The 12,151-nt window shown below is 47.1% G+C and overlaps 1 protein-coding gene across 1 annotated transcript in view; it reads left to right on the top strand.

Annotated features, from left to right (window-relative positions):
- Nucleotides 1-1,157: 1,157 nt before the first annotated feature.
- PLEC (plectin) overlaps nt 1,158-12,151 on the top strand; it is a 367,871-nt gene continuing 356,877 nt past the window's right edge. Inside the window, exon 1 of the mRNA XM_068238141.1 lies at nt 1,158-1,199. Within this exon, the coding sequence (XP_068094242.1) occupies nt 1,173-1,199 (27 nt within the window). The 5' untranslated portion in view covers nt 1,158-1,172. The remainder of the gene's footprint in view (nt 1,200-12,151) is intronic.

Raw genomic sequence — 12,151 nt, forward strand, 5'->3', positions numbered from 1 at the left:
GATGCCTTGTGGGGGTGTCTGCGCTGCCCTTCATTTCTTGGGGGTACAAAGAGGCCTACAAGCGGCAGCCCTGTTGAGATGCAAAATTTTGCGTGGGCCAACTCCTGCAGGAAGTTAGGTGGACAGGTTAGATCCTGCATATTCTGGTGGGCGAATGCAATTTGCATACGCTTTGCCATTTTAATTAGTCAGATGACTTGAGGCAGCCAGTATTTAGTCAGGAGTTGACTGGTCTGAGCACACATCTCTTTTTTCTTCTGTGTAGCATAGAACTAAAGATGTCGCCAACTGTGATAAATGTCAGAATGTAAATTAGGGAGAGGAAAGATTTCACAATGGGCAACACTGGCTAAATAATTTATAAATAAATATTGAAAAAATAAGCATTTGTATTCATTGTTATTTTAACTACAGTTCCTCTTTAAAGCACCATTATTGCAAAAAAAAGTAGGCAGTTGAAATCTGACAGAACCAACAGGTTTTGGGTCAGTCCATCTCCTCATGAGGCATTCTCAGGGTTATCTTTGTTTTCAGCAGTATTTCCTGAACAGCAGTTGCAAAGTCTAACTGACAAAATAATGTGCAAGTGATTAGGGAAGCTGGCTGGTATCTTACTATTTTGGCAGTTAAACTGCTGTTCAGGAAATGCTGTTGAAAACAAAGAAAACCCTGAGAATCCCCCATGAGGAGATGGACTGGCCCAAAACCTGTCGGTTCTGTCAGATTTTAACTGCCTACTTTTTTGCGATAGTGTTCCTGTGAGCTGATGAATAGCAGTTCTCTCTGTTCCCATCTGCAGATATTGCTTTACTTCCGGAGCTTCTGATCCTCTATCTTGTCACATGTTTCCTGTATGCTTCCAATATGCGTGTAAATTGTCACCATACATTTGATGTTTTTCCAGCCACATTTATAGGATATGCTCTGAACCGCTCGTCATATTTTGTGGTTTATATACATCTGTTTCTATAATGTGCATTGTCGCGACTCGCTATAGCTGATAAAAACGCTAGTAAGAAATGCGTAACCGTCTTTCGGAATTCACTGTTATTTCAATGTCTGTGCAGAAGAAGCGTAAGAAGAGCGAGAAGAAGACGAGACAGCCGGCGTCAGACGCAGAGCGACCATCGCGGCCCAAACCCAAGACCGTCTCACAAAGAGCGACTACAAAGATGCGTTTAGCCAATCAGAAGAAGGCGGTATGTAAACACTGAACTCCATTCAAACGTAAACTTCAGGGATCAGTTAATTCCGACTAAACAGTCTGCTGGGGACAGCGATGAAATCCAACCTCTAAAATCACAACCAATGAAAAATATCTCTGATGTGGGAGGGGCAGAGACGTAAAATACAACCAGGAAGTATCACTGATGTGGGAGGGGCAGAGACACAAAATACAACCAGGAAGTATCACTGATGTGGGAGGGGCAGAAACACACAATACAACCAGGAAATTTTACTAATGTGGGAGGGGCAGAGGCACAAAATTTAACCAGGAAGTATCACTGATGTGGGAGGGGCAGAGACACAAAATACAACCAGGAAGTATCACTGATGTGGGAGGGGCATAGACACAAAATACAACCAGGAAGTATCACTGATGTGGGAGGGGCAGAAACACACAATACAACCAGGAAATTTCACTAATGTGGGAGGGGCAGAGACACAAAATTTAACCAGGAAGTATCACTGATGTGGGAGGGGCAGAGACACAAAATACAACCAGGAAGTATCACTGATGTGGGAGGGGAAGAGACACAAAATACAACCAGGAAGTATCACTGATGTGGGAGGGGAAGAGACTCAAAATACAACTAGGAAGTATCACTGATGTGGGAGGGGCAGGGACTCAAAATACAACTAGGAAGTATCACTGATGTGGGAGGGGCAGGGACTCAAAATACAAACAGGAAATATCACTATTGTGGGAGGGGCATAGGCACAAAATACAACCAGGAAGTATCACTATTGTAGGAGGGGCAGAGGAACAAAATACAACCAGGAAATATCACTATTGTGGGAGGGGCATAGGCACAAAATACAACCAGGAAGTATCACTATTGTAGGAGGGGCAGAGGAACAAAATACAACCAGGAAATATCACTATTGTGGGAGGGGCATAGGCACAAAATACAACCAGGAAGTATCACTATTGTAGGAGGGGCAGAGAAACAAAATACAAGCAAGAAATATCACTATTGTGGGAGGGGCATAGGCACAAAATACAACCAGGAAGTATCACTATTGTAGGAGGGGCAGAGGAACAAAATGCAACCAGGAAATATCACTATTGTGGGAGGGGCATAGGCACAAAATACAACCAGGAAGTATCACTATTGTAGGAGGGGCAGAGGAACAAAATACAACCAGGAAATATCACTATTGTAGGAGGGGCAGAGGAACAAAATACAACCAGGAAATATCACTATTGTGGGAGGGGCATAGGCACAAAATACAACCAGGAAGTATCACTATTGTAGGAGGGGCAGAGGAACAAAATACAACCAAGAAATATAACTATTGTGGGAGGGGCATAGGCACAAAATACAACCAGGAAGTATCACTATTGTAGGAGGGGCAGAGGAACAAAATGCAACCAGGAAATATCACTATTGTGGGAGGGGCATAGGCACAAAATACAACCAGGAAGTATCACTATTGTAGGAGGGGCAGAGGAACAAAATACAACCAGGAAATATCACTATTGTAGGAGGGGCAGAGGAACAAAATACAACCAGGAAATATCACTATTGTGGGAGGGGCATAGGCACAAAATACAACCAGGAAGTATCACTATTGTAGGAGGGGCAGAGGAACAAAATACAACCAGGAAGTATCACTATTGTGGGAGGGGCATAGGCACAAAACACAACCAGGAAGTATCACTATTGTAGGAGGGGCAGAGGATCAAAATACAACCAGGAAATATCACTATTGTGGGAGGGGCATAGGCACAAAACACAACCAGGAAGTATCACTATTGTGGGAGGGGCAGAGGAACAAAATACAACCAGGAAATATCACTATTGTAGGAGGGGCAGAGGAACAAAATACAACCAGGAAATATCACTATTGTGGGAGGGGCATAGGCACAAAATACAACCAGGAAGTATCACTATTGTAGGAGGGGCAGAGGAACAAAATACAACCAGGAAATATCACTATTGTGGGAGGGGCATAGGCACAAAATACAACCAGGAAGTATCACTATTGTAGGAGGGGCAGAGGATCAAAATACAACCAGGACATATCACTATTGTGGGAGGGGCATAGGCACAAAATACAACCAGGAAGTATCACTATTGTAGGAGGGGCAGAGGAACAAAATACAACCAGGAAATATCACTATTGTGGGAGGGGCACAGGCACAAAATACAACCAGGAAGTATCACTATTGTGGGAGGGGCATAGGCACAAAATACAACCAGGAAGTATCACTATTGTAGGAGGGGCAGAGGAACAAAATACAACCAGGAAATATCACTATTGTGGGAGGGGCATAGGCACAAAATACAACCAGGAAGTATCACTATTGTAGGAGGGGCAGAGGATCAAAATACAACCAGGACATATCACTATTGTGGGAGGGGCATAGGCACAAAATACAACCAGGAAGTATCACTATTGTAGGAGGGGCAGAGGAACAAAATACAACCAGGACATATCACTATTGTGGGAGGGGCATAGGCACAAAATACAACCAGGAAATATCACTATTGTAGGAGGGGCAGAGGAACAAAATACAACCAGGAAATATCACTTGTGGGACACACAGCCAGAGACACAAAAATATAAATCTTAGTATTGGAACAGGAAGGGGATATACAAGTCTACAAGGAAATCTCAACTCTTGTTATATTGGGAAGGGTAACTTGTACCCTCAGAGTGGCTCTTGTACTGTGGAACTAAGTTTGCCTCCCATAATTCTGTGTCTTGGAAAACTCTCTTGCTTGGGGATAATATTGCCGGCGCATGTGTCTGGTCCCAGGACTCTGTGTCTGCAGCCCCTGGACATATAACTGACTCTGCTGATATCTGGCTGCTGACTCCACTCATATTTAATGTGATGTATTGGATGGCGTTGCAGTATTATCCTCCTATAATATCATCCTGCACAGCTTGTGTTCTGTACAGAGGCTGAGGTGTGCGAGGGGTTAACCACCAGGACAGGTGGCGCCGCCCGCGGAGACCTATTGTTATCAGGAGCAGGTAGCGCCATGGCCCCGCCTCCACACGCCCTCCGCATTGTCCAGCACTCAACAGGAACTTTCACCGAGATCTCAATTATTCATGCCAGGCCATTATTATCCCGGTATAATACACACACTGCAGTATATGCACACAGTGATGGTAGCGCGGTACAACACCATGACCAGGGCTGGTATAAGCGACACTGGGGCAAAGATAACCTGCCCCTCCCCAGCATAATCAGCCCCCAGGGCCCTGAATCAGCTGCCGCCCCTTAGGTGGCCTCCCTCCGACTGTTCCCAGGGCCCCTGTGGATGCATTGTAATAACTCACCTGTCCCGGGTTGCTGCTCCGTCTGTGCTCTGTCCTCTTCCCCGCTGCCTGATTCTTCCCCATGTGGCGCATATTACGAGTAAATAACCTGCGCCTGGTCATGGAGAGGAGGCAGGCAGTGGGGCTGAAGGCGGAGGACGGAGGGTGCAACACGCCGGGACTGGTGAGTTATTATAATACAGCCACACGCCATGCACGGGACCCAGGGAGCAGTTGGTGGTAGACCACCTGGTGTGCCTGGCAGCAGTAGGGGCCCTAAGGCAATTGCCTCCTTTGCCTTAATGGCAGCTCCGGCCCTGACCATGGCACAATAGTAAGTGAACACCAGGCACGGAGTGATACAAGACAAAAGGAAAGAAAAAAATCAGCTGATCCTCTGACTACAACAGGAACTGTATAAGAAATTACAACTATAAAACACTTTCCTAGCAGAAAATGGCTTCTGAGAGCAAGAAAAGGAAAAAAAGGGGAATTTCTTATCAGTGAGGGTCACACTGTAGTCACTTCCTGTCTGAGTCAGGACTGAGTCAGCCACTTACATACCTGATATTTAACTCTTTCAGGCAGAGAAAGAAAAAAAGGAACTCAGCCTAGTTATTTGTGTGCCAGGCACTGTACATATACATGTCTATCTCATCATGTCACATGTCACTTCGGGTATCCTTTAAAGTGGAGCTGAACTCTTGCACAGGACACAAGGAAAGCAGAGAAATACACCCTGTATGTATTTAGAGAGTTTAACCTGTTTAATTCCCCCTCATTTGTGACTAATCACAAGTTGTAATCTGATCTCTCCCCTGTGTCACCTGACTGCCACGGCAGAGATGGCTGATAAGTAAACGCAGCACCTGGATTACAAAAAAGAAGCAAACTTCCTCCTCAGGGAAGATGGTGTGTGTTTTGGGGGAGCAGTGAGAACACATACTTACCTATGAAGGGGTGCTCTCTAGTCCCCCATCTATACATGTTCCTTCGTCTTGCTTCATGTGCCACAGAAAAAGCAGATCGAAGCGTCCACAGTGATATTCCGTGTCCCAGCCCCTGCAATGCATGCTGGGAGAGGTATTCACATGAATGGACTACATCTCCCAGCATGCATTGCAGTGGCCGGGGCCGCACATCATCATCACAGGTACTTCAAGCTGTGGTTCTGCAGCACAGAGAGGTTAGAGAGTGGCCCCCGCTGGTAAATAAATGCTCGCTTCCCCCCAAACACAGCCCTCCCGCCCTCCCCACACTGCAGGGTTGGTTTCCCTGCATGTTCTTTTAGGCAATGCTGTGGCATTCTTATGCTTGGTACACATAGATCATTTCCAACAGGTCCGATCGTTTTTCTGATCAATTTTGTACAGAAGTGATTGGAGAATTGATCAGAAAAACATTCGGGAATCAGAGTGGACCTGTAGGAAATTATCTATTCGACCCGAAATTGCATGGTGTGTACCAGACAGGCATTAGGGGGCGCTCTCCCTTGTGAAGAGCTCTGGTGATGGCCATATGCAAAGTGGGGGCGGAGCACTGGAGGAAAGGGACACACCTCTCGGGGATTTACCAGCGATCCACCTTCCCCATACATCTCAGTCTCTGTGATTGCAGCGCACTCTGTGTGCTGTAGTCATGGATACCGGGATGCTAGATTATCAAACCTATCTGCTCTATTACTCTGCAATGCAGGGGGCCCAGGGCTGGATTTCTGGAGAGACCACAGAGGCCTAGGACTTGGGCGGCAGCTGGCTGAGGGGCGGCAGGACATGGATGAGGGATTGCTGCATAGAATACAGAGGTTGCAAAAAAGGAGCGACAGCTAGAAATAGGGAGCTGCAGTCCTAGAGATTTGTATGTAAGGATGCTTCTGTACATGGATGTTACACATGCAAGAGGGGGCTGCACATGGAATGGGAGGGAAGCTGCAAGAAAGTTGGCCTAGGTGCACTAAAAGTATAAATCCGGCCTTGAGGGGGCCTATCACAGTCCTCCATAAGGCTCTCAACAGACCTCCCCTCCCCCCCCCCTTCCCGGCCAAGATCATTGGGCCCCCCTTGCTTACGGGCCCAATAGCAGTTACTATGGCTATTATGATAATCCTTTACACACACTTATTTATCTGATTATGCCATATGTCATTTCCCCAACACTGACCACTGCCCTTCCCAATGGCCACTGTCAGTGGACTGTCACTGTCACCGGACTGTCACTGCACTGTCCTGTACCTAGGCTGTCACTGGACTGTCACCGGACTGTCTCTGCTCTGTCCTGTCACTGTCATAAGGTTGTCACTGGACTGTCACTGTCACCAGACTGTCACTGTCACCGGACTGCCACTGCACTGTCCTGTACCTAGGCTGTCACTGTCACCGGACTGTCACCGGACTGTCTCTGCTCTGTCCTATCACTCTCATAAGGCTGTCACCGGACTGTCACTGCACTGTCCTGTCACTGTCATAAGGTTGTCACTGGACTGTCACTGTCACCGGACTGCCACTGCACTGTCCTGTCACTAGGCTGTCACTGTCACTGGACTGTCACCGGACTGTCTCTGCTCTGTCCTATCACTCTCATAAGGTTGTCACTGGACTGTCTCTGCACTGTCCTGTTACTGTCATAAGGCTGTCACTGGACTGTCACCGGACTGTCTCTGCACTGTCCTGTTACTGTCATAAGGCTGTCACTGGACTGTCACCGGACTGTCTCTGCACTGTCCTGTTACTGTCATAAGGCTGTCACTGGACTGTCACCGGACTGTCTCTGCACTGTCCTGTCACTGTCATAAGGCTGTCACTGGACTGTCACCGGACTGTCTCTGCACTGTCCTGTCACTGTCATAAGGTTGTCACTGGACTGTCACTGTCACCGGACTGCCACTGCACTGTCCTGTCACTAGGCTGTCACTGTCACTGGACTGTCACCGGACTGTCTCTGCACTGTCCTGTCACTGTCATAAGGTTGTCACTGGACTGTCACTGTCACCGGACTGCCACTGGACTGTCACTGGACTTTCATTGTCACCAGACTGTCACTGGACTGCCACTGTCATCGGACAACCACTGTCACTGGACTGTCACCGGACTACCATTGTCACCGAACTGTCACTGTCACCGGACTACCATTGTCACCGGACTGTCACTGGACTGTCACTGTCACTGGACTGTCATTGTCACTGGACTGTCACCGGACTGCCACTGTCACTGGACTGTCACTGTCACTGGACTGTCATTGTCACTGGACTGTCACCGGACTGCCACTGTCACTGGACTGTCACTGTTACTCGCCTTTCTCTTCAGCTCCAGCACCTCATCTCACGACCGAGTGTGTCTGAAATAGTGCCGGTGTGTGTGATGGGCGTCCAATCCAGCACCGCACAGCTGACGTAGGTTTATTTGCGCGCCGCTACACAGATCCGCAGCTGTGGTGTCTTTACTGAATACAAAACATGCTTTACAATGAGACAAACTCTAATACCAAACACTGTGACAGCACCCAGGGATGATGCAATGATGATGCAATACAGTCACAGTGATATGCTATAATAGTGCCCATATACACGACAAGTCTGCTTACACCAGTCCATGAATAACCAGACAGACAGACACCCCTCAATCAGCTTGAACCAAACTAAGGTGAAAATAAACTGATGACACAGACATGTGTATGTACAGTACCAAGCATACAAATAACTAGGCTGTAGCCCTTATTTATTTCTCTGCCTGAAAGAGATAAACATTCAGACATGCAAGTGACAGTCTCTCTCCAGTCTAGACCTGGCCGGGCTGTACTGTAATTTTCTCTGATAAGGAATTACAGCTATAAAACTCTTTCCTACCAGAGAACAACTTCTGAGAGCAGAGAAGAGCTAAAAAGGGTCGATAGTTCTTATATTTTAGCTCAGGCATACTTCAAAGACTGTGCCATTGAGCAGAGGCAATGAAACAATAAACACTTAAAGAGACACTGAAGTGGAAAAACAATTATGATATAATGATTTGTATGTGTAGTACAGCTAAGAAATAAAACATTAGGAGCAGAGACATAAGTCTAATATTGTTTCCAGTACAGAAGAGTCAAGAAACTCCATTTATCTATGCAAAAGAGCCATTGAGCTCTTTTTTTTTTTTGAGCTTCAAAGTTGTGGAGAGCTCTGTCTTCTGAAGTTTGTTATCTCAACAGTCAGTCATTGTATTGTTTTTTTTTTCTAAAGAGGACAGTTCAAAAGTTCACTGGCCTGCTCTGTAAAATTTAGAATGCTGAGTAGTGTGTAAACTGCAAATATTAGAGAATGATGCAATGTTATAAAACACGCTATATACCTGAAAATAAAAATATGAGAATATTTTCTTTGCTTCTAATCTTCTAGTAATTATCCGTACTACTCAACCAATTTATTGTATCATAATTTTTTTTCCGCTTCAGTGTCTCTTTAATAAGTATATTTAAACATAAAATAAAACTGGGATACCTCAAAGAGTTAATTTCAGGAGTAGGAGGATAGATACAATATTTTATCTCATGAGTTTATTTTCACCTCGGTACTTTAGGCTCTGTTCCCACCGGACCGGACAGTGACCGGCTCCTCTGTTATACATGTTCTATATAGGAGCTGTTTACACTTGTCACTCTACAATGGATCTGTGGGAACCGTTGCGGTAAGCGGACCTCTCTACTGTGCAGTATGCGATAATGCCAGGCAGGTGGATGGGTCTGCCCCGGGCTACACAAATCGCCGCTGCTCGGTCCCTGTATGCCGGGAAGGAGCATGGGGATCTCCACTGGGCTGCAAAACACCAATGGGAATCCTCAGCTACAGGGAGACTTCTGACTGGTTCATGGTGGACTAGTGAAAAGTCTCTGTAGGTAGGGAGAACTGGCCTGCTGCAGCCTGTGGAGAGCACCTGCTGGCCTCCAGGCTGATTTCAGGGAGGGACTGAGCAGCGGCGGTCAGCAGCGGGGCGGTGAGCGGCGATTGCTCCGGACGGCGGAACAGTGAGTGGATGCAAAGGAATGGAGCGTGTCCCCCTGGCAGATGCCCTCACCGTGTCCATGTTGCACCTGCTCTAGTGGGGACACAGCCATAATGCCAGTTCAGACTGAAGCTCCCAGTGCTAGCCATTACGCTAGGTACACACAATTCAATTTTCTGACAGATTTATGGCCAGATCGACTATTTCCAACATGTGCGATCTGATTTCTGATTGATTTCCCATTCACTTTTTTGGAAAATCGATGGGAAATCAGATTGGACATGTTGGAAATAGTCGATCTGACAATAAATCTGTCAGAAAATTGCATTGTGTGTAGCTAGCAATAGAGCAGTACTCAGCGAGATTTCTGATGACATGGTGGGGCAGTGATCACTGGCTGGTGGTGTTCTGGTTATGGAGGGAACAGGCTGTATCATATGGCTGCTCTTATTGACATGAACTGTTCAGTGAACTCTGGAAAGCACTGTGGAAAATTTCAGCTCTACGTAAATTCACAATAATAATGTCAACAGTCTATTATCACCTCAGCTCCCCATCAGTTGTCTCTCCTTCTGGCTGCCTCTCCATGTGTCACACACACACACACACACACACACACACACACTGTACACACACACACACTGTACACACACAGTACACCAGCTGTGCACACACATACACAAACACACTGTACACACACATGCAAACAGACACACATGCAAACACACAGGCGCACGGACGTATACTGTACACCAACTGTACACACACAACACATACAAACATCACATACACTAAACACACACTGTACACACACATGTGCACACACATACACATACAATGTATAGTATGTGAAATCTACAGTGACTTTTGCTGCACACTACGTCACAGCATGCCACAGCCTGAGAGGAGGAATCCACAGTGACAATCACTGCACACTACATCACAGCATGCCACAGACTGAGAGGAGGAATCCACAGTGACAATAACTGCACACTACGTCACAGCATGCCACAGACTGGGCAGAGGAGTCTATAGTGACAATCGCTGCACACTACGTCACAGCATGCCACAGCCTGAGAGGAGGAATCCACAGTGACAATCGCTGTACACTGCATAACAACATGCCACAGACTGAGAGGAGGAATCCACAGTGACAATAACTGCACACTACATCACAGCATGCCACAGACTGAGAGGAGGAATCCACAGTGACAATCACTGCACACTACATCACAGCATGCCACAGACTGAGAGGAGGAATCCACAGTGACAATCACTGCACACTATGTCACAGCATGCCACAGACTGAGAGGAGGAATCCACAGTGACAATCGCTGTACACTGCATAACAACATGCCACAGACTGAGAGGAGGAATCCACAGTGACAATCGCTGTACACTACGTCACAGCATGCCACAGACTGAGAGGAGGAATCCACAGTGACATTCGCTGCACACTACGTCACAGCATGTCACAGACTGAGAGGAGGAATCCACAGTGACAATCACTGCACACTATGTCACAGCATGCCACAGACTGAGAGGAGGAATCCACAGTGACAATCGCTGTACACTGCATAACAACATGCCACAGACTGAGAGGAGGAATCCACAGTGACAATCACTGCACACTACATCACAGCATGCCACTGACTGAGAGGAGGAATCCGCAGTGACAATCACTGCACACTACATCACAGCATGCCACTGACTGAGAGGAGGAATCCACAGTGACAATCACTGCACACTACATCACAGCATGCCACTGACTGAGAGGAGGAATCCACAGTGACAATCACTGCACACTACGTCACAGCATGCCACAGACTGAGAGGAGGAATCCACAGTGACAATCACTGCACACTACGTCACAGCATGCCACAGACTGGGCAGAGGAGTCTATAGTGACAATCGCTGCACACTACATCACAGCATGCCACAGACTGAGAGGAGGAATCCGCAGTGACAATCGCTGCACACTATGTCACAGCATGCCACAGACTGGGCAGAGGAGTCTATAGTGACAATCGCTGCACACTACATCACAACATGTCACAGACTGAGAGGAGGAATCTACAGTGACAATCACTGCACACTACATCACAGCATGCCACAGACTGAGAGGAGGAATCCACAGTGACAATCACTGCACACTACATCACAGCATGCCACAGACTGAGAGGAGGAATCCACAGTGACATTCGCTGCACACTACGTCACAGCATGTCACAGACTGAGAGGAGGAATCCACAGCGACACTCACTGCACACTATGTCACAGCATGCCACAGACTGAGAGGAGGAATCCACAATGACAATCACTGCACACTACATCACAGCATGCCACAGACTGAGAGGAGGAATCCACAGTGACAATCACTGCACACTACATCACAGCATGCCACAGACTGAGAGGAGGAATCCACAATGGCAATCACTGCACACTACGTCACAGCATGCCACAGACAGAGGAGGAATCCACAGTGACAATCGCTGCACACTACATCACAGCATGCCACAGACTGAGAGGAGGGATCCCCAGTGACAATCACTGCACACTACATCACAGCATGCCACAGACTGAGAGGAGGAATCCACAGTGACAATCACTGCACACTACATCACAGCATGCCACAGACTGAGAGGAGGAATCCACAGTGACAGTCACTGCACACT

The sequence above is a fragment of the Hyperolius riggenbachi genome, chromosome 5 (assembly GCF_040937935.1).
Source record: "Hyperolius riggenbachi isolate aHypRig1 chromosome 5, aHypRig1.pri, whole genome shotgun sequence".
NCBI classification, from domain to species: Eukaryota; Metazoa; Chordata; class Amphibia; order Anura; family Hyperoliidae; genus Hyperolius; species Hyperolius riggenbachi.